This window comes from Amphiura filiformis, chromosome 15, assembly GCF_039555335.1.
Source record: "Amphiura filiformis chromosome 15, Afil_fr2py, whole genome shotgun sequence".
NCBI lineage: Eukaryota > Metazoa > Echinodermata > Ophiuroidea > Amphilepidida > Amphiuridae > Amphiura > Amphiura filiformis.
In genome coordinates, this window is record NC_092642.1 from 56208523 (window position 1) to 56232696 (window position 24174).

At 39.7% G+C, this 24174-nt stretch overlaps 1 protein-coding gene across 1 annotated transcript in view; it reads right to left on the minus strand.

The window, feature by feature from the left end:
• LOC140171058 (lysine-specific demethylase 5A-like) overlaps nt 1-24174 on the minus strand; it is a 43158-nt gene that overhangs the window by 13444 nt on the left and 5540 nt on the right. Inside the window, 17 exon segments of the mRNA XM_072194234.1 lie at nt 58-208; nt 1907-2031; nt 2877-3058; nt 3980-4174; nt 5149-5268; nt 5691-5853; nt 6489-6670; nt 7645-7803; nt 8574-8693; nt 9528-9686; nt 10610-10803; nt 11847-11952; nt 14781-14903; nt 17410-17520; nt 21264-21332; nt 22725-22847; nt 23379-23456. Coding sequence (XP_072050335.1) covers nt 58-208; nt 1907-2031; nt 2877-3058; nt 3980-4174; nt 5149-5268; nt 5691-5853; nt 6489-6670; nt 7645-7803; nt 8574-8693; nt 9528-9686; nt 10610-10803; nt 11847-11952; nt 14781-14903; nt 17410-17520; nt 21264-21332; nt 22725-22847; nt 23379-23456 — 2360 coding nt within the window.

The following is a 24174-nucleotide window of genomic DNA, read 5'->3' on the forward strand; positions in this document are numbered from 1 at the left end:
TGCTTGATTCTCATTTCTAAAATAAAACCTCGCAACACATTCATCACTGATTATCACCTTGTTGAGTGTTTTTTGCTAACAAGTTGGGCTGCCACTGTCGCACATCTCTCGGCCTCTGTTACCGAGGCGACCAGCTGCTGTAGCAATTCGTTGTCAGGGAAACGCTTCTCGTCTGCTTCGACGATCATCTCCTTCAATTGTGCCATGTCTAAAAATACACAAGGGGGAAAAATCCACAAAATGAATGAGTATCAAAATTGGGTATTATGATGAAATATACATGCTGCGATGTAAAGTGCACACAATTTCAAATTTGATCAATTCTGTCGCAACAATGAATATCATGCATTTTGGCAGACTTTCACACCAGCTGAATGAAATAAAGCATGTAGAAGTTATATCGGTGTGGCAGTTACGCTTCTTCATCTTCCTATACGTGCATACCTCAAATTATTGTACGAATATTTCGAGCACAGACCATACAGGAATGCCACAATCATGGGAGGGCGAGTTAGCGCAGCGGTAATTCCCTCGCTTTGCACCACTGAGGTCCCGGGTTCAAGCCCGGTAGCGCCCAAGGACTCATGTGCACTTGGTTTATCCCGATTCCATGCTCGCTCTCGCAGGTTTTCTCCGGGATCTCCGGTTTCCTCCTGTATCGCAAAAATCGGTGATTAGTTGTTTGGTTATCAAAACTTCCTTCACCCAATGGAATTTGGGGAGCTGCACAGATAATTGGTGGATGTTACAATCTAAATGCGGATAGGTGTGCGCCGTTCGGCAGCAACCTAGTTGATGCGATCTGATTGTGATGATTCACCATTGCAGCGAAATTACAGCGCTTTGAGTCCTCTAAGATCTGGAGAAAGGCGCTTTAAAAATCCAAAATTTATTATTATAATCATAGGTCTCACTTCGGCCATTTGATATATGGTATATACCCTCATTCTAGGTCAATTTAGTCAAAATGTATGAAATTTGCCCACATTTTTTGTGGGAAAAGTTGTAAAAACTATGGCAAAACACGGGAGCCAATAGGCAGTTGTGATATGGCGCACCACCAAAGTCATGCGAGAATATTTTCATGAGTCCTACACAATACATACGGTAAGTTATTCAGTCATCACTACATCAATAACACAAATAATTTAGTCTTGGAACAATATATACAGGAATAGGAGGCTAATTTGATTTACTGAAGTGATCGCAGTGATGTAACCAGCCCCAATGGTTTCTTCTTCTTCTTCCATATTAGTGCCTCCCTCATATGTATGAATATTATCGCACTGCGTACAGACAAGCTGTACTTATTTTTTACTCTAGAACCTAGAGTAGAAGAGTGTATTTTGTACAATCAACAGTACCAGGATGATCCCCTGCTCTTTTTGAATAGCCTGTGACGTTCTATAAAGTGCATACTGCATTAATGTGAGAAAATACATGTACACGGGACCGACGGGTTAAAGTACTCTCCGAAGCACTAAGCAAGTAGAGTAAAATACCTTGCTCAAGGACACAAAGGACAGCCGAGCTCAAGTGGACCCACTCAGATTCAAACCAGGGACCCTTGGATTCACAGTCCAATGCCCCAACCGCTCGGCCATACTGGGATGATTCATTTTCTTGCAAGGATGTAATCTGGTAAACAAATCTATTCCATGTTTTTGCTCTTGAACCAATGAGCATCTATCAAATTGGGCCATTCCAGTTATAATCCATACACCCCTATGAAAGACTTGATCTTAATCTCCCACATAGGGAATGTGCATTTCAAATGGGGTTATACCTGCATGGGTGACTCCATTTGAAGTTTACACCACCGGTGTGGGCATAAAGATTGTGTCTTCCACAGGGGGTGTATGGATTTCAACTAAAATAGCTCATTTTGTGCCACCTTAGTCCTTACCTAGTTTACAGTCTTGCGTAGCCTCCAGGGCATTCTTCACATTGTTAGCCCAGCTATCAAAGGATTCGGCTCTTATTTTGAGCCGATGCAACATGGCTGGAAGCTCATCTAATGTATAACGATATCTGGGGAACACAAAAGAAGTACATATCAGATGATATACAAATAAATTCAAGCAAGTTGACCTCTGTATAACTTTTGAGAACCCTGTTGGCTCTCTACAGGGTGCTCCTATGTGTTACATATCTGAAAAAAGATAGCTATACCATTTTTCAAACTGATGTGGCAGTGATGTCAGTGCGCATTACATTGATGCAGCTTCAAATTGCTAGCGTTTGCTTAAAGCACTGGTATACACACGCTCGCATTTAAAGATGCCACAATAATAGGCCCGCAAAAGCAGCTGCCTTGACATCACTGCCACATCAGGGTGGAAACTGGTTTAGTAGTGTAAACAGTGATTTAAACAGAGTGCAAATTTGCAGCAGAAGACACTGGACTCTTCTATTTAAAGTCCACACTCTCCATATGGAAGATTTTGGAAATATCTTCCACAGGGGGCATATGAATTTCAAATGGAATTAGCACATTAACCAACCCTATTTGAAACATACCCCCCTGTCTTGTGGAAAATTCAGGTTGAATCTTTCTCAGAGGGTGTATGAAATTCAAATCGAGCTGCTGAGGAGTGTGGATTTTAGATGAAAGAGCCCACTGCTTTACAGCTGCCCTACATAAATCCTTTCCATAAAAACATGTTGTAAGCGTTAACCCCATGAGAACTACCTGCCGATTGGCCAAAAAGAAGTTGTCATTATCAATTGGCCCAATCAGCAACATTGTTAGAATAATTTCACCACACAAAAAAATTGGTGATTAAAGTGAAAATATCATGTAGTTGACCAATCAGAGGCAATGTTAGATCGGCAGGTAGTGCTCAGGCCGTTAAAGCTGTTATTGTTAAACCTACCTAAGACAGTGACTTGTTGCAGGGCATTCACACAAGCTGTCCACATGTTTTATACACACTAATTTGTTAGGTGTACATGGACATGTGATCGCCGACAGGAAACATGTCGTCTTACACTTATCACACTGTCTCTCATCATCGGGGACCAGCTCAAAGGCCTCTCTCTCTGCATCTGTGGTACCCTGTTGAACAAATCAATATTGTAGAAAGGAGAGTTATGGCATAGAAAGTAATAAAAATTCAGGGAAGGACTCCAATATCTGATACCCCAAAGATAACTTGATTTCGCCATCTTTATGTTCAAAGCTCACAACTGCTTGCTTCCTGCACTTTTTGACAACTATTTTCAATATAGTGCTACAATTCAGTCATAATACATGGCGTGTGAATAATTTCTATCCGCATCGTGTTCGTTCTAATCTTGCTGCTAACTCGATTAAAGTGCATGGAGTTAACATTTGGAACTCCATACCCATTTCCATCCAAAATGCCACATCCAAAAGCTCCTTCAAACATCATTTTAAGAGCAATTTGCTTTCTAAACCGGTTTACCAGTAATTATTCTTTGACTCCTGTTCACATCTTATTTTTTTGTAATGTCTTGTCTTGTCCTGTTTGTATTTGTATTTTCGTTTGTTCTGTTTGCCGGCAACCCGCACCCACGAGCTTGCTCCACGCGTGTTGCCCCACAACTTTTTTTTAGGTTTATTTATTGATGCCCCTCTTAATCTTGTCTCAGGCCCACTTTTGTCCTGTCTCTTGCCTTTTAATAGGTTGTTTGTTCTGACGTGATCGCATTTGACTGTCATCAGTGGGCTTGTGATCAGATACACTACTTTGCTTTGTATATATGTAATTGGTTTGAAAATTATGGCATTTGTAATTTATACTATGTATTTTTGAAGTTGTGAAATAAATCATTCTTGAATTGAATTGAATTGAATCATGACACTCGAGTCCTTTCACCCCAACTTCCTATACTGGACAGATATTGGCACTGCTTGGATCAAATTAATAATGTCTATGATTTGTCCAGCAAAATATTTTGATTGTTTTTTATCCTACTCGGAGCAAAAGAAAGAAACACAAAACAAACCGCATACCCTTTCCAGTAGTGTCTTTCTCATTCTCTTCTCTTCTTCCACCATAAACAGCATCTCTTTGTGCACGGCGGCGGCCATGTTGAGATCCAAGCTGTTCGGGTCGGCCGCCATCTTGCATACCAGCTCCTCGTGGGCGAACACATTAAAACGACGGAGTTTGCGGTAGTACTCTATGGACTGACGACCGATGGGAAGCTGAAAAGGGGGAGGGAAAAAACATTTGAACCATTGTTACAATCGTCAATTCAAATATGGTATACACATAACATGACCCAGTTCTATTGTCGTTTTGCTGGCGTTAGTTGTTATCAATAGATTATCGATGAAAGCCTCTTCAAATATTGCCTCGCTTGCTGAGCGCTGCATTGATTGACCAGGGTAAGTAGCTGAGAACATGTGTGATATATATAGAAAACTCGCCTAACCCAGGATCGGTAAAAGAGACCTCCCCATAAACACATGGGAAGTGGAAATCTCTATCGGACTCGGAGGGTCCATGTTTTGGGTTGATTAATAATGGTATAGTCTACATTACCAGTCGTTATCCATGGACACGAGAGATGAACAACCTTTACCCTAACTTATAACCTAAGCCGTAATTCTAACCCTTAACATAACCTTAAGTTACCCCGACTCTAATCCTAAATCTAACCCTAACCATAAACTAGCCATATCCCTAACACTAACCTTAACCCTAACCATAATCCTAACCCAAAATGCACTAAACCTTAACCTGACCCATTTTGGACTAATAACCCTTTTGGACTAATGGGCCCTTTCCCTTCTAGTTATTGACCTTAGGTGAACTTGACAAGTGAATGTGTCATATGACAGTACAAATGTAGTTGGAAAACTGAAATAATATACAGAGAGACTTGGTATATACTCTAGTAGGGTGAAAAGGTCAATTGTCAATTAAGGTGACGGAAAGTATCTTAGAGCAAAATTGGACGGTGAGTACAACACAGGTTTGTTGGCTTAATGTTAAAAACCATGCAGACCAGAATTAAAAGTTGGATGTTAGAGCAGTAGCAAATATTATCAGATGTGTTTCTAAATCTTAGGGATGAGGTCTCTCTTGAAATCACTTTTGTTAATAAGCATTTAAGGGCCTCGATATAGGTTGAATATGCAAAGGGCTCTAGAATATTATTTGTAATTAAGCTTACCCAATCTGCAGGGCAGAAGTTGACAGCCTCAGCAAAGTTGTATCCCTGATTGAAGCCGGCATGGTATGACCTTGGATAGGTCACAATGAATTCTCCTGCGCACTGATTTGTACGCACAACCTGTCACAAAAAAAAATACAGAACAGAATATTAAGTATCAAGTATGTGTCAATACACCCAACAGCACCATTATTCGCGCCTAATCAGAAAAGTACATTCCTGAAGGTCTTGTAAGTTGTGATGGGATTATCTTAAAAGATAATCCCATAACAACTCTGGCCTTTCATGAGATTTATGAGATTTTGGCACAATAGCAGAGTACTAAAGAGAGTAAAACCACAACCTTGATGTGCCAGCTCCCATCCTTATTCCATCTTCACAGACATGGTATACATATAACATATAACTCTAATAGTAAAAAGATGGAATGAAACATCGGATACTGATACACACTCCATCTTTTGCATGGAATTGGGATGGGATCAATCCCATGCAAAGATGGGAGGGATTTCCTGCACACGCCTTAACAAGTGCATACTTACAGGTATGTCATTCTTCATTAGTACTGTCGGTGACATGATGGTGACCAACTGATGAAGCAAGTCTGGCTGTGCCTCAAAAAGCTCCGGGGCTTGGTCCCGCATCACACGCTCAAAATCATCTGCTGACCCTCCTGGCACACCATACCATGTCTTGGGCTCACCCCTGAACGAAAGGGAAAACAGTATTAATTTAAATATCACTTCATTATTAAGAATCATCTGCTGATCCTCCTGGCACACCATACCATGTCTTGGAATCACCCCTACGCGAGAGAGAGAGAAAAAAAGTATATATGATATCACTGTATTATTAAGATTCATCTGCTGACCCTCCTGGGACACCATAGTATGTTTTGGGCTCACCCCTGAATAAAAGAATGCAGTATGATGTTCACATCAATGCATGCTGAAGAACCCCCTGCTGGTCCGTCTGGGACACTGTACCATGTCTTGGGCTTGCCCATAAAAAAATATGGTGAAGTTGAGACTTCTTGCAACTTGACCTCTAGTAACATTTGACAGCAGTATGTTATTACTTCACTAGCTTCCAGAGAGGAACAGCACTTTCCTGCTCTGATCAACGTGCACGCTCTGTTAATGAGCGCCTTTGTTTTCTCTTCATGAGCGATGCAATGCACCGACGCGCAATCAGTCAATCAGATTTCCGGTCTGCTGTTATGATTGAATCAACCAATCAGAACCCCAATTCCCGTATCTACGAAGTGTATACGCTCACCACGGGCAAGAGAATACCGTACTTCACTGTCAAGTAGTGTAACATCTACTTCCCATACTTACCAATGTAAATAGTTGATAGAATAACTCCAGTGATCCTCCACATGCCAGCAAAATGTTGAGAAGCACATACCAACGTACATCCACGGCACCTTCATGCCCGAAATGTCGGCATTGATGTGACTTAATACAGAACCATCCAAGATGGGAAGATTATTGAGATTCCAGCCACTCACACTATATTCCTATGTAGGACAAAGAATATTGTAATATATAATTAGTGGCTTGTCACGCACATGTTAGGTACTTTTATTATATACCTCATCTAAAGATTCCCGCCATCTGATTGGTTAAAAGCACGGGCATAGTTTTGACTATGCCCGCAAAAGTAATTATGCGTGTGCTTTGTTCCAGCGTAAAATGACATTACGCAAGCGTTAATGTTTTTGCGTGCTATAATTACGCGGAAATCACAGATTGCAATCTGTGCCATTCGCATTGAAACTAAGTAATTTCACTTACCAAAATTGATGCTTTTAACCAAACAGATGACAAGAATCTTAAGATTTGGTATATAAAACAAATATTGACTGCTTTTTATTCGAGTCATTGTTCAAATTATAGGCCCGCAGTCATCTCCAAACCATGACCATGGTTTTGAGATCACTGCAGGCCTATAATTTTGACCATGCCCTTCATAGCAGTCAATATTTGTATAATATACCCCAGTGAGCTGGATATAGTCCCAACCCGATGTTTACTGAAATTAAACTCCCTAATAATGGCCATTTTACAAGTGAAATGCATCAATGAATGTTACATCAATGCTATTAGGGATGGCTTCAAAAACCCAACCGGGCGGTTGACTATGGCACCCTGGCACAACCGGCAGCTGGGCCTGATTTCTATTGTTCAGTTGGCAGAGGCTATCCTAGAATGAACTGAAAACTGATTTTGTTTTCATTCAGTATACAACTTAAAAATCCAAATCGCAGCATTTTCTATAGCAGCACAATGTATCAGCACATGAAGTTTTGTCAGAGGACCTTTCAAATTATACTCAGATCTTTAAAAATGTCTTGGATCCACCCCGAAAAAAAAATCTCAACCTTTTGCATACATAATTTTGATATACCTTGTAACATATCTGAGATAAGCATCAATAATAGTTAGTCTGTTAAGAGGTTTGAAACTTTGACGAAACTTTGAACACACTTACTTCATCCTCCGGGCCTATCTCCTTATTATTCCTAGGACACGGAAACCCGCTACCGTGGTCGAGAGAGTGTATATCAGCACCATAACAAACACAAACGTCCTCGTTGACGGCCGTCACCAAACGCCAGAACTCTTTCTCTACCTGTTCAGGTTGCACCATCTGAAAGCAACAACAACAAAAATTTCATGTGATTAGTTTGTATAAGATATCTGAACGGGGGTCCTAAAATATTGTTACGGTTCCTTCGCACTTGCTGACGTGCCCCCGCCCCGTTTATTACGTAAAAAGAACCCGGTCACATGATGTTATGTAGGGTGTTCAACAAACGAAGGGCCGATGTTTCCTGACATGAAATCAGCCGATCATGACACTACTTCTGTATTTACACAATACACATGCTACATCGGTAAAACAGTGCGAAGGAATTATGACAAAAAGTGTAGGTAGATCTTATTGGGCATGCAAGTGAACATTTTAAGTGGCTTCAACTTCTTTAGGGTTGGGATTTTCTATGCATTTTCTCTCAACACTTTCAGTAATATATGAAATTGAATATCATTCCAGATCAATATTGTATGCACACATATTTGCCAATTTGATGGGATATAATGATGTTGCCAATTATCAGTAGATTGTGTGTGTAGCCAACTAGGGATGCCTTCAAAATCTACCCACCAGTTGATTGCTGATGCCCCAACAGAACTGGCAATTGGGCCTCGTTTCTATTGTTGGAACAATAGAACATGGTCAACGGCTGGCTCTGGCAAGTTGACCTTCGATTGGGTTTTGAAGCTATCCCTTACCATAAAAGTGAAGCTAACAATATGCACACAATTCCCAATTCCAGTTAATAACTTAGAAGTATTGATATATATTATCTAGCAAATATATTGATTCTTTGCCTCAACAGGTAATCGATGTCAACTCACATGAACTGGCATGTTGAAGTAATCCGCCTTGAACTGGTCTGCCATTTCACCAAATGTCTGCAGGCTGTACTCCCTCCTGGAGCTCTCAAATCCAAACGGATCTTGTGGTTTGCTAACAGCCTACAATGCAAAATGAAAAAACACATCCATTCTGATAGTAAGAATATTAAAAATAATGATAAAAAAACTCAAAATATATACTAAATGCCAGCAGAGAATGTTTTTCCTGAGTCTTTTCAACATTTGTTTCACTTGTTAAGTACAGCTCAAATTGTTAAATAAATAAATTTCGGTACTTATATTGTTATTCAAAAATATTGCATCAGCAATTTTACAAAGTAAGGATTATGATGGTGGAAGATATAATGAAATAAGAGCTCTGAATAAACCCAACTGTGAATACAAGTTTCATTTAATTAGTTTTTGTCGAAGTTTGAAGAAAAAAGGAAACCCAACTGACCCTATTTTTGGAAATTTCTGAAAAAGTTTTTTTCTTCTTTTCAAATTTTTGCATTCTGAAGATGTAAAAAAAAGTATTTTAGAGCTTGTGTTCCACATTTTAGTTGTTTTGTAAAATTGTCTGATTTTTCATATTTTGAGTCTTAATTGATACAAACAGTAGAGTTTGATCGTAATTAAAAAAAAAAAGAAAAAAGAAAAAAGAAGAGAAATCCTGACCGACCGACCCAATTGTTAAATTCATTTGAAGGTAAGCAAACAATTTTTTTTCTTGGCCCTAATTGCAGGTTTTCGTTATATCAGTCACAATATTTGTCGACTTACGACGCGCCAATGGAATCTGTACTGAAAGTATGCGAGTATTTCTGGAATCACTTATAGAATAATTGTAACAGATTATCACAGACATAATTTCCCATAAATATCAACTATGCAAATCGGAACATCTTCTCTCGTAATAAATACATCAATCCTGTCACTGGCAATAATATTTACCTTGGCCACACATTTTGGGCATCTCCAGTCTCCCTTTGGTACCTCTGGCAACGGGGGCAGCAGACAGAAGGTGTGGAAACTGTCGTCACAGCCGTCGCACAGCAAGAGTGTATCCTCATTGTCACCACGGGCACAGACATGACACATGTACATGTCCAGCTAAATCGGAGAAAAAGAAAGCCAAAATCTTCAATATGGTTCCGACAAGACTCAATTTCATACAAAACCTTGATTTTTCCATTGATCTAATCCCAAAATGCCACAGTGATACATACGAAAACATACTTAAAATTGGTGTCCGCCACCCATCCCGGCCGCCTCAAGTTGACTTTGCTTCCCAAACACTGTTTTGTTCTTCTGTTACTTTCACTAAGATTGAATACTCAATTTCGCTTTAAAATACAATTCCACAGCATTTGTGTGACTCCTGACCAGAATTTCCATTATCAGAATGAAAAATCCTATGACTTTGCATGTTTTTTCCAAGTTTTTAAATTCCATGACACGAGTCTGTTGGAGCCCAGTTCAAGCAGCTGTGACTATTTTACCGCATCATCTAATCACTTATGGGCCCAAGAATGCCTACTTCCGATTATGATCTACTAGTCAAGTCAGAACTTGGATATTTTTGGTGCATAGTGTGCTTGAGTCCTTGCAGCACCTTAGTGCAAGTTTCTTGGTTTATATGCGCTATACAAGTTTCAGGGATTGATTGGTTGGTTGATTGATTGATTGATCGATTGAGGGGGAAAAATTGGGCAGACTGGAATGAAAAATCTCCCAGACAACAAACTGATCACTGACCCCGACTGTCCCAGTTTATACTCATGTCAGCTGATTCTAGTCGGGATCCACCCCTCCCCCCAAAATAGTTTGATCGTGGTTCTGTAACTCTACCCATAACTGGCTCCCCTCCCCAAAATAGACCCATAACGGGCTCCCCTCCCCCAAAATAGTTGATTGTTGTACTGTTATTCTACCCATAACAAACAGCCTCCACCCCAAAATGGTTAAGTTGATTGTTTTTCTGTAACTCGACCCATAACATGCTGCATTGCCGAGTGATGTAATAGGATACTCACATAGTTAGAAGCGCCACCTAGTTTGCCCTTGGGCTGTGGCGGCGGCGGCGGTATCTCCTTCTTCGGTGTCCTCGGTGTTCTCCTCAGCAGAGGGGGAGTACACTCCCCTGGCTTTAGCTCTCCTTCTGGGAAATCTGTTGGTGAAACAGTTTCGTAGGAAACAGTTTCGGAAACAGTTTCGACAGGCCATTCTTCTATAATAATTTTATCGAGAAATTACAAAAAAGCATGGGCAGACATGTTTATCAACTAAAAGTGCAATGTGGTATGAGTACAACAAAAGCAAAGCAAATAATGGAATGTCAATGAAATGCATTAAGCAAGCATCTTGGGGATAAGATAATTGACAAATGAGTTAATTACAGACAGAAACACACAATTTCTTTTTTACATACATTGTAGCAACGATAATCTTAACAAATCAAATTAACATTTTTTCATCCAAATTGATTAGCACAAACACTTTATACAGCAGAACAATGTTAAGCCAAAGAAAGATAAATGATGATAAAATATACAACGGGTAATAAGTTTGTTTGGCTTATAATTGGCGAAATTCTTTTTTATTGTGTGTGTCATAAGTCCTTACTTGCGCTAACGTAAATTCACCTAAGCGTGCACCAGTTGTGCATTATGCAATGCCCAAATCGCTAAGTGCTGGGCCCAATTGCCTGCATGCATGCTATTCTACATCAATACACAATGTTACGAGTCTCATTTTTTTTGCCAATTATAAGCCAAGCAAACTTCAGTAAGGATTGACTGAAAAACCTGACCGTCGGTCAACTCTCAGCGCATTGGCAAAAACCAACGATAGGGAGTGGTTTCTATTGTTTGGAACAATAGAAAGTGGTTAAACCACCGGTTCTAACATGGTACCGGCAGTTGACAGTTTTGGTTTTGAAGACATCCCTAACGAGAAACACAGGGGCGAAGCCACAACACATCATGTTTGTCGCATCGAAAAATACATGCACTAGTGTCCCACTACAACAAGTTTGAAGTGACCGCTTCAAACTGTTGCTTTCAAGAGGATTCACTGGGATCTGCAACATGATTATCTATCAAGGACACAGTTCTTTAACCCCAATACATTTGTACATTCATTGAATGACCTTTGAAAATTTGGGTATTAAAACTCATATTCTGCAACTTGAGGTCAAATTTTGCACCATGATTGTTTATTTGAGGTTATTGAACTATGCAATTGGGATGAGGCCATTATTGAGTTGTTTACCTTTACCATCGGCTACCAGTCCCAGTCCTGCAAACTTGGGGCCTGGTCCATACAGCTGCAGTTTCTTCAGTTCGGGTTGTTAGCTATGTCCATGACGAAGCGGCTCCTGCTGGAACAACGATATGTAGGTGTGACAAGGGTTATTTGGTACATCTAGGTGCAACTACAGTGGCTTAACTCCATGAGAACTACCAGCCGATTGGCCAAAAAGAAGTTTTCATTATCAATTGGACCAATCAGCAACATTGTTAGAATAATTTAACCACACAAAACACAAGGCGGTTCTCGAACCACGAGTCTCGCCTGCTTTCGCAACTGCCTGCTTTTGTGATTACTTTTGGTAGAGGTAAATGAATTTGGCGGTTATAGGCTAGGCACGATTATCTGGCTGATGGTGACTGTGCCCACCAAGTTTCATGCCCACGCAACAGTTTTTACTAATTTGACCACTGGTGACCCTGAAATGACCTTCCAAAATTTGGGCTCTAAATGTTGACTGTATCCAATAAGTTTCATACCCACACGACAGTGTTTACTAATTTGACCTCAGATGACCCCTGGTGACCTCGGAATGACCTTCCAAAAATTTGGCTTTAAATGTTGACTGTACCCACCAAGTTTCATGCACATCCGATAGTTTTTACTAATTTGACCTCAGATGACCCCTGGTGACCCCGAAATGACCTTCCAAAAATTTGGCTTTAAATGTTGACTGTACCCACCAAGTTTCATGCCCATCCGATAGTTTTTACTAATTTGACCTCAGATGACCCCTTGTGACCCGAAATGACCTTCCAAAAATTTGGCTTTAAATGTTGACTGTACCCACCAAGTTCCATGCCCATCCGACAGTTTTTACTAATTTGACCTCAGATGACCCCTGGTGACCCTGAAATGACCTTCCAAAAATTTGGCTTTAAATGTTGACTGTACCCACCAAGTTTCATGCCCATCCGACAGTTTTTACTTATTTGACCTCAGATGACCCCTGGTGACCCCGAAATGACCTTCTAAAAATTTGGCTTTAAATGTTGACTGTACCCACCAAGTTTCATGCCCATCCGATAGTTTTTACTAATTTGACCTCAGATGACCCCTGGTGACCCCGAAATGACCTTCCAAAAATTTGGCTTTAAATGTTGACTGTACCCACCAAGTTTCATGCCCATCCGACAGTTTTTACTAATTTGACCTCAGATGACCCCTGGTGACCTTGAAATGACCTTCAAAATATTTGGCTTGAAATGTTGACTGTACCCACCAAGTTTCATGCCCATACGACAGTTTTTACTAATTTGACCTCAGATGACCTCTAGAGGTCCTCAGTGACCTTGACCCACTAACCAATACAAACCGGTTTTGACTCGGGTCAAGATGCACCCACCCACCAAGTTTGAGAAACGTGCGACTCCTAGTCTCCGAGAAAATAGGCGAAAACCAAAACTTTAATCAAATTTGTCACACACACACACGCCCACACACACGGAAAAGTGATTATATAGTCTCCTGCCTTATCAGGCGAGACAAAAATGGGGTGAATTACTTGCAAAGGTCCATTGTAATTGGTGATTAAAGTGAAGATATCATGTAATTGACCAATCAGAGGCAATGTTAGATCGGCAAGTAGTGCTCAGGGGGTTAACTACATTTCACCTCGAGTTTGGTAGGGATGCCGGTGCTTTTACATGGTTGCGCCGTAAGCCTTTGTATGTACAACTGTGCATACAGCATATGCTCTGCAGGATGAGGTTAGCAGGCGCGATTTGACACTGCGACAAGCTACCATGTCACTACCAAACTCGTAGATGAGACAAACAGGCCATTGATTTGCAGCCAATGAGGATGGTCGTAGTTTCATGCATAATATGGTACAGCTCAGTTTATTGGTTGGGGAATAAACTTATTGGCAGCTGAATTACTTCAGCTAAATGTAAAATGATGCGTGACAGAAAAGGACCAGCGACCTTACTTTGTCCAACATTGTGATTTGCAATACAGCATGTTCATTTCCGAGGCTGAAGTCAATCAAATGGCTTTGGACTACAAGTAACAGGCTTCATTATGTTTCATCACGTAACCCATAACAATATAATCGGATAATTGCATGTGTGTCTCTCAATGTCTTCACCACATCAGGTCATCATTACACACCAGGCAAGTATAGCATTAAGCAAGCAGGCTATTCTACTTAAAATCCATACACCCCCTACGGAAGACATGACCTTAATCTCCCACACAGGAAGTGTAAAGAATTTCAAATAGGATTACATTTATCCAATTGACTGACCCCATTTGAAACTCACACTCCCTGTGTGGAAGATGAAGGTCATGTCTTCCATAGCGGTGTCAGGATTTCAACTGCAATATCATATTACAACAAAAGCTTGATTGAGCGTATAGGAATTATTTACTTTGCTGTGCAAGACACTACACTAGCTTCCAGAGAAGTACGGCAGTCTTTTGCTCTGATTGATGCTTAGCGCCCTGTTAATGAGCCACAAACACTGAGCTTTGTGTTCCCTTCAAGAGCGCCACTCTGCGCAGATCAATGTTTTGATGCATAATCGGCCTGTCAGATTATCGATTTGTTGTTACCGATTGTCAGACGAATGAATCAGCCAATCAGAACTTCACTTCTGTGTTTACGTTGTGCACGCTTTCAAAGTGTTAATAAATGCCGTTCTTCTCTGCTAGAAACTATAGTCAAACGGTTTTCTTCTTGAAGCAAGCCGAACCAAAGCATTGACCAATGCAAGCTGTTTTTATTCCACACATGTGAAACCTTGAGTGTGAAATTACAAGGCTACAAAGACAGTAATGTGCTATGTTTTCAAAGAAGAGGTCAATGGCCTTGTAGCACAATTTCAGTTCGGCTCGCGATTCACTTTCCTAACTGACGCATGCAGTATTTTCTCCGAACCGATGTTGACTTACGTCTGGAGCTCTTCTCTTTGCCCGCCTACTGTAACCAGCTGTGGCTGCAGGTTTAATGGCTTGCCTTCCTGGGATGCCATGCGGGACATAGTCTTTGTCACGTCCATCCCCCTCTGGCAGAGGCTGAAATTGGAATACATTCATGAACTTTCTCAAACTAAAAACCAGTGCTTTTGGCATATTATTTTTGAGGGCATGGTGGATGGGCTCAGACTCAAAATCGGATTCATTATTTTTGAGGGCATGGCGGACAGGCTCAGATTCAAAATCGGAAGGTGGCGGGTTCAAACCCCAGCGGTGGTGCTCTCGTGTTGTGCCCTGAACCTCTAGTATTGTCTCACTCCATCCAGGTATTCACATGGTACTGGCATAACATTGTGATGTGAAAGTAAAACAGACTCATTGTGGTAGAACACAACTGATTGTGCGAGAGGAGTGGCGAACCCCCACAACAAGTTAATCAGGGGAGTCTGGCTTAAACGCCCAGAAAAAAGAGTTGGGCACATTGGCATGTGAGCATTACTCCAGCATTACTTTACCTTTACATTTTATTTTTCATAGCAACACAAACCTATATATGATCTGAGAAACAATTTAACTTAAACTTTATGATTTTAAGAATTTTTTTATGTAATTTAAATTATGATGAAAATATTAATATTTGAAAACTTGGCGTTGCTTGCCCAAAATTGAATTAATATACATCATATCAATGTACATTATATACCTAATAACATGAGGATTTCAACTGTTTTGTTTACTTTTGTGAAGGTTGTCATTCATCCAGGTTTAATAAATATTATATTGAACATAAAACTGATCAACTGGACTAACATTTATTTGAGAGGCTACAGTATTGCACCTTATCCAAGGTGCATCTTCAGGCCGTCTTATGATCAGACGTTCAATTTAATAAGTTTTGTTTGTTTTATTTCAGGGCATAATACATGAATTCATCTCCCTTGGCTTACTTGGCGGCAAGAACCAATTATGTGCATAGTGCATACCATGGTCATAATACTTGACTGAAGCTTTTAACTCCTATGGTAGGCCCCCTCACCAATAGAGCATTCCAAATTATTTGATTCAAACACCAAGGATATCTAGACGGGTTATGAATTTCCCGAATTCCCACCCACAATGCATTGCTTCCATTTCAATGTTCTGTACTGATTTGCAATTCAGTTCAACATGGGTCGATAGTGATGAAAGGTAACTCAATGAACAGAACACATCCAGATCTTGCAAATTATGTTTATTTCATGACTATCGACCCATGTTTGGCCAGTCTATTTTCAACTCGGAAACAAATGGAACGTGTGCAAAGTAAGGCCAAAAAAAAAAGTTGTTGTGTTGCCCTCAACCGTCCGACCCTAAATCCTGAAAAATCAGGGTCGCATTTTTTTTTTTTTTTTTTTTTTTTGAATGATGATTTTTACAGATTTGTTCAAAAACTCAATGTTTTTCACTTAAAATTAATATTTTATTGAAAGACTAGTCTTTAATTGATGTCTAACAGGAATCCAGAAGTCAAAATTGACAAATGTCCCTAATTGAAGAAGCATTATTTAATATTTGAGGGAATTTTTAACAACTGAAGGTTTAAAAAAAAAATTAAAAAATTTTTTTTTTAAAAATCCGACCGTCCGACCCAAATTTCCCATTTTCCCACTTGAGGGCAACACAACAATATTTTTTTTTTGGCCTAATAGGAGTGTCATATGATGAAATGAGGTTATGTATCATGTTGCAAAGGATTCTGGGAAGGGTAAGACAAATTCAAAAGAGATTAGACTGAAAGAGTCTGGACTCGGCATGTTTGCATGTCACTCAGTAAAATAGTGTATCTTACAAATTTTGCCATACTTTTTGGCTGCATCCGGTGAGTACATGTAATGCATTGCCACTGCTATAGACCTTTTCAAATCAAAGTTTTCCGGAGTTTGTTATGGATGACCCCATTTACAATTCCGGGCCATCAACGCTAACGAAAACGCTTAACTATTACGTCTGAACACAAATCTGTGTGAAAGACACGGTCAAGCGTTGGGTATGGCTTGTGCAAGAGATTGATATTTATATTGCGAAGACCACACAAAGACCAAATCAAAATGTGCCACAGATGACAAACACTTGCATTTTTCTTTCTTTTACTGTCACATTGTGAAGTGCCAAATAGTGGAAGTGTTAGTTCAATACCTTTAGAAAATATTTCTCTGTGATGACTCATGTTGATTTTGGCTAAATATGGTGTATTTTCACTCAAAAGGGTATGTGATTCCGCTTGATTCATTGTGCACCAATTTGACCCCCTAGCTTACTGAATAAACACTGCGGTTTTCCGATCTTGATATGAAAAGGTCTATTAAGCTAATAATGCATGCCAAGTGCTACACGCACCACATCTCACAAACATTTTATTTACGCTTTTTATTGTTCGATTCCAGAATTATGCCGGTAAATGCCAGCGGTACACTTTTTTGTTCCCAACACATGACATTCCAAAATGGCGGACTAATGATATTGCTATGCACGGAGCAAACTCCCGAGTCCTGACTCTTTATGTCTAATCTCTTTAATGAATTCCCGTTTGTAAGCAAAACTTTACCTTTGATGTCTCTAGACTCACCGTGGGTGGTTCGAAAGCGGCGCCAGCTTGGAATACGTCGTACGGCCACAAGATTCTCTCGTAATGCTTCAACAGCTGGCTGCCTAAACACTTACTGGCAGGGTAACCCAACTGTAAACACAAACAACAACAACAACAATAAATATTTAAAATATGATGATGCAGATCGATAGACAGTTTCTGATGCGTGGAACAAACACCCAGCAGATGAATCAGATGAGAAATTCCAATTTTAGTACTGGGTTGCCCATTATGTGTATCTAAATATATGTGAATGATGAACAGTACCTTCATAGACAAAGTCAAAAACACCATACAATTACAAGAACCAATACACATTGAAAGAAGTTTTTTGTATGCTGAATGGAAACTGTCAGTTTTTTGTTTTCCTAAAAGTCAAATTCTGTGTCTTTTCCATTTTCTAATACTTGCAGATTCTAGGAAACCTGACCACTAAATTAATGAAAATTTAGGTTTTAGAAACACTATGCAAAGATCCAATATGATTGTGGTACCAAAAAGGGAAAGTAACAGCAAAATTATAATGACTACTTATTGGACCTAATGGCAACTTATAAATAAACTAATTGAAAAATATCAGTAAGGCTTGGGTCTTATGTTGAATTACATTCAAAACAGCCAATTATTTCAGATGGAAATTAGCGCAATTTGGCAATTATCTTTGATATCACCATTTAGGGCTCATATTGAAATACCCTACCACGTTTTCACACAAAAGAAGGCAGGATTCCCCTAAGCTAAGCGGCGCCTCAGGAAAGCTTCGGTCATAAAAGCGGATGGATTATATGCATCAGTGATACACCCTGCCCAGGATTTTAACACAAAGGCGGTTCTCGAACCACGAGTCTCGCCTGCTTTCGCGACCACCTGCTTTTGCGATTATTTTGGTAGAGGTAAATGAATTTGGCGGTTATCGGCTGGGCACGATTATCTGGCTGATGGTGACTGTACCCACCAAGTTTCATGCCCATGCAACAGTTTTTACTAATTTGACCTCAGATGACCCCTGGTGACCCTGAAATGACCTTCCGAAAATTTGGCTCTAAATGTTGACTGTACCCACCAAATTTCATGCCTATCTGAAATTTTTTACTAATTTGACCTCAGATGACCCCTGGTGGCCTCGAAATGACCTTCCAAAAATTTGGCTTTAAAATGTTGACTGTACCCACCAAGTTTCATGCCCATACAACAGTTTTTACTAATTTGACCTCAGATGACCCCTGGTGACCTCGAAATGACCTTCCAAAAATTTGGCTTTAAATGGTGACTACCCACCAAGATTCATGCCCATACAACAGTTTTTACTAATTTGACCTCAGATGACCCCTGGTGACCTCGAAATGACCTTCCAAAAATTTGGCTTTAAATGTTGACTGTACCCACCAAGTTTCATGCCCGTACAACAGTTTTTACTAAATTTGACCTCAGATGACCCCTGGTGACCTTGAAAAGACCTTCCAAAAATTTGGCTTTAAATGTTGACTGTACCCACCAAGTTTCATGCCCATTACAACAGTTTTTACTAATTTGACCTCAGATGACCCTGGTGACCTCGAAATGACCTTCCAAAAATTTGGCTTTAAATGTTGACTGTACCCACCAAGTTTCATGCCCATACAACAGTTTTTACTAATTTGACCTCAGATGACCCCTGGTGACCTTGAAATGACCTTCCAAAAATTTGGCTTTAAATGTTGACTGTACCAACCAAGTTTCATGCCCATACAACAGTTTTTACTCATTTAACCTCAGATGACCCCTACATGACCTCAGTGACCTTGACCCACTAACCAATACAAACCGGTTCTGTCTTGGGTCAAGATGCACCCACCCACCAAGTTTGAGGAACGTTCGACTCCTAGTGTGCGAGAAAATAGGCGGAAAGCAAACTTTAACCAAAACTTTAACCAAATTTGTCACATACACACACACATACACACATACACACATACACACATACATACGGAAAAGTGATTATATAGTCTCCTGCCTTATCAGGCGAGACAAAAAGGAGGCTAGCACAGGAAAGCTGCAAGATGACACACACCTTCCTGTGTAAGGGAATTTCAATATGAGCCCTTCCTGTGTTTTCTACTCTAAATTCTGTGATTTTTTTTCTGTTTTTAAGTCAAACTTGCCATTTTACTGTAATGACATCAATCAGACAAAATCAAAATTTATGTAACTAGCATTGAAGCTTATTATATGGATCAAGCACATAGCACTGATGTAACAGCTTGTAGGACTTTTCTTCTGTGCATTCTTTCATTCTATACATTTTAAACATCTAAGGGGTGGTGCAATAATTATGTGTACCCCCGGGGTGGTGAATCCTCAAAATGGTCTGCCAAAAATCGCTTGCCCCCCCCCTCTGGCCGTGCTAAAAAATCTTTGCCTCCCCCCTTTCGATGTGCCAAAAAACCTTTGCCCCCCCCCTTTTGATGTGCCAAAAAATCATTTTCCCCCTCCCTTACCAATGCAAGATTTTTGGGAACCTGAATTTACAACCTTAAATTGTCTTACCATATAATTTTGCATATTTGAACGTGTTCCTAAGGGGCCGTCCATAATTTTCGCCATTTTCACTTACGTACAAAGCGTACGTAACTTGTTACCCCCCTCGAGTTACGTACAAATAAAATGGCGAAAGATTTTCACGAGTAGGCCTACTATTAATAGCAAAATTAGTTACAGTTTAGGTTAAAGGGTCGATTAGGTTTAGGGTTAAGGTTATATTAGTGTTCCAGGAGCTAGGCCTATAGCGCAGTTGGTCTGATTAATGTTTTTACAGATACATAAGTTGAGAAATGCTGAAAAAACTTTTTTTAAACCATATTTTCATGAAAGCGAAAGCCATCAATAAATTAAAATACAGCTTAAAATGCAGCCCGAATCTAAACTAAATGACTAATGCACTCCAAATTCTGCTGAACATCCTATACTCTCTTTTCCACTGAGAATCCCCGGGATCACATCGAACCAGGGGCCATCCCTTTGGTATGTTTGGTGTATGTTCTTGCAATTAAACTATTGGTTTTATATCTTTTGTCGCAACAGTGACAATCCACATTGATCCTAGCGCAGATAGAAAAAACTTTTTTTTAAAGTATTTTGGTATGAAATAAATTAAGCATAATGTAAAATAGGACCACCACTGTGCATATTAGACAGAAATCATTGTTTGCATGGCATCTGTTATAAAATACATGTAGTTAAAACGAATTGAACAATTTTAGGTCAATTGGTTATAACTTATGAATAAAAAATATATTGGAAAATACCATCATTTTTCACTTTCATTTTTTTTCTTGCTCAAACAAATCGCCATTTTTCTTACGTACACATGCCCAGGATTTTTACCCCCTCCCTCCCTCTTACGTCCGCTTTGTACGAAAGTAAAACTGGCGAAAATTATCGACCCCCCCTAACGTTTTCCTACACCTTTTAGGGCATAATATAGAAGCGGTGCCCAAAATATCTGTGCCAAAAATCGCTTGCCCCCCCCCTTTTGACTTGCCAAAAATCGCTTGACCCCCCTTTCGACCTGCCAAAAATGCTTGCCCCCCCCTTTTAGCCTGCCAAAAATCTTTGCCCCCCTATAATTCACCACCCGGGGTACACATAATTATTGCACCACCCCTAAGCATGCAAATATTTATTCAAAATTTTGGAAACCGATAATCTTGCTGTTGCTCAAGTTTGAAAGAGTCAACCATCGGCTGTAAACTGTGACAACAACTCCGTTTGAATACCAAGTTAACAAATTTACTTTTTGTTGTAAAAATTTGCACAGGAAGATAAAACTATTATTGCATAGAAAAAGCACTAACCTTAACTGCTACTTTATTCCACTTTCTGTCTCTGGTGCACTTTTCAAAACCACCCAAATCTGTCACCACCTAAAGAATGGAATAGGTATACAAAACAAACATTTACAATTTGCAAAAAATTGCATATATATTTAAGGAAATCGCTTAGAATAGGCCAGGTGCATTATTTACTGACTAAAGCCTATGCTTCCAAATAATTAAAAATTATGGAGTCCTCAAATTGCACACAATTTAAGATACGATGCGGTGTCGTTTTGAAAGGGGATATATAAATTGCAGTTCAGGACGTCACTCTTTCAGAAAACATCATACTCGGCAGTGGGGTTTGACTCCCACCCTTTTTATTTTACCCCCACCCTTTTTATTGAGGCACCCTTTATACTGAAAATTCCTGACCCCCACGCTTTTTACTGAGGCACCCTTTATACTGAAAATTCTTGACCCCCACCACTTTTTGCTTTTTCCGCTATTTGTAAACTGACAAAGTCACACGCATAATTTGGTTGAAGTATCAAATACGCCGAATTCTGCACCTATTTCACATGTGCGAGTCCGATGTTTTTCTCTCCATTAAGTTGATCCATTACGTGAACAATGCAAATTATATGTGAAAAACTACTACTGTACTGTAAAATAAGCATTTTAATGAATAACTGTACTTTTATGGCGTTCAAATATTGTTCTTGTCATGAAACTTGGCGTGCGCTATGTTCAGCGACTATATCCTACTTCTTCCGTGCTGCTTCGCTCAATCAATTATGCATGATAATGGCGTCACTCATATACGATCAATGTAAAGAAAAATAACACTTCATGGAAAATCGGACATTTGCATATATAGCGTAGGTGTTTTGGCAGGGCTTCCGGGAGGATATTGTGTACATTGCACTGGATTCACGTAAACAAGCGAGCCTGCATCAAATGGAATTTTATCTTGCGACATAGTGTGCAAGTTTTGGTGATTTTCTTGGAACTATGATTATTTTATCATTCAATAAAAAATAAACTGTAAGTTGGAAGAAGCGCCACGCTTTTATTTCAATCCACGCTTTATATCAGTCCACGCTTTTTACCCAAAAAGTTTAAACCCCCACGCTTTCACCAATTTTCAGAATTTCGAACCGGCACGCATTATAAAGCGTAAACTGCCGAGTGTGAACATGCACCCTCTTACTGAGCGACATACACCAGGCTTTTTATGAGCGTCGCCCTGCACCGATCGGTTCTTTGATGCATAATCGGCCAATCAGATTACCGGTTTGTTGTTATGATTGTCAGATGATTGAAAATTAGCCAATCAGAATCCCATTTTTGTGTTTACGCAGTGTACATACGCTCTCAAAATGAAAACAAGTGCCGTTTTTCTCTGTCAGCAAGCGTAGATATAAATGATACAAAATGCACTTGATAACTCTAGATCACGATACAAATAATCACACATGATTTCATCTAACATCTCACCTTGGACAGTGCATACATATCCAACGTTTTCCCACTGAGGTTTGGAATGCGCAGGCGACATCCCTGCAGCTCCCAGTACTTAGCAATGTTGTCCAAGAAGTTCAGCTTGATCCTAGTTTTGGCCTGAGTGAAAGGATAGAAATAATCATAAATGAATTATGTACCTACATTGTAGGTTAATTATACATAACAGTGTCACAAACCGATATACATGTATTCACATCCATTATCCTCACACCCACAACCTACCCCACAACTTTAAATGTATAGGCCTACATGTGTAACCACCGGCACAAGAGGATGTGAAAACGTAATTTTACTATCCAATTCAGGAACCACACTTTAGTTTTTTACGCCTTGCATGTACAATGTAGCATGGACATGGGTCAAGTTTTACTATCCATGTGCAGACTGACTCAGCCAATACCGGCAACTGCGGTCATCAGCTGTATACTTTCTTATGGCATTTTACATCTAGAAACATCATCTAGAAACCGTGGATGTACACAATTCATATGCATTTAGTTCCTGATTTTAAAAAGAGATATTTCTCATGAGTATGCCTTGTTTTCAATAAAAATGCACATACACCCACCATGCACACATTAATCTGCACCAAGTGCATGTTTTCCCCTCCAACTTTCCCTCTCTTACCTCCAACTCATTGAGTCGCTGTTTACGGGGTATAAATTTCAGTTTGTCCACATCCACTGCAAATGGTGGCTGCCAGTCCTGTACAGGAAAATAATATGAGATAGAAAAATGTACGCTTGTCAAGAAATTGTTTTCCTCTCGTTTATTAAGAAGTTCAAACTTAGAAAGAAACTATAGCAGTACCGGTATCATACACATTACATTGTATAAAGAGTGCCCAACTGCCTGTGTTTTGGATTAGGACTGTTCAGCAGCCATCTTAAAGACCTAAACTCCGTTTCAGACTTTCAGAAAATATTTCATATTACAGTTCATCCCACCAATTTAAGGCTATACACCAAACTCAACTGAATCATCTAGGCCTTTATCAACAACATGCAGAAAGGTCAATGATTGAACGCAGAATGTGATGGGTGCGAATCATGTTACAACCACTTGTAGTTGGTACCTCTTGGTATGGGCAGTTGGGCACTCTTTACTTATGAGAACAAGGCACTGTACATACATGTAGCACAGTTAGATTGTATAAAAACCAATTTGTACCAATTTTTCAAGACTTTTTCAACACAACAGTCTGCGTAAACAGTAATTTCAGTAAATGTCCAATTTGTTACAGCAAATCAACAATTTAAACCCAAATGTGATTGTCTATGTTACAATTTTAATTTCAGTGCTGTCACTGCTGTGCATGTGCATTTTACATTTTAAAGGTCAAGTGTCAGTGTGTTATGGCTGCCCCATTTTGAAGTACTGAATGTCATACATTGTAAGGGCAAATTAATATAAAATGTGCTAA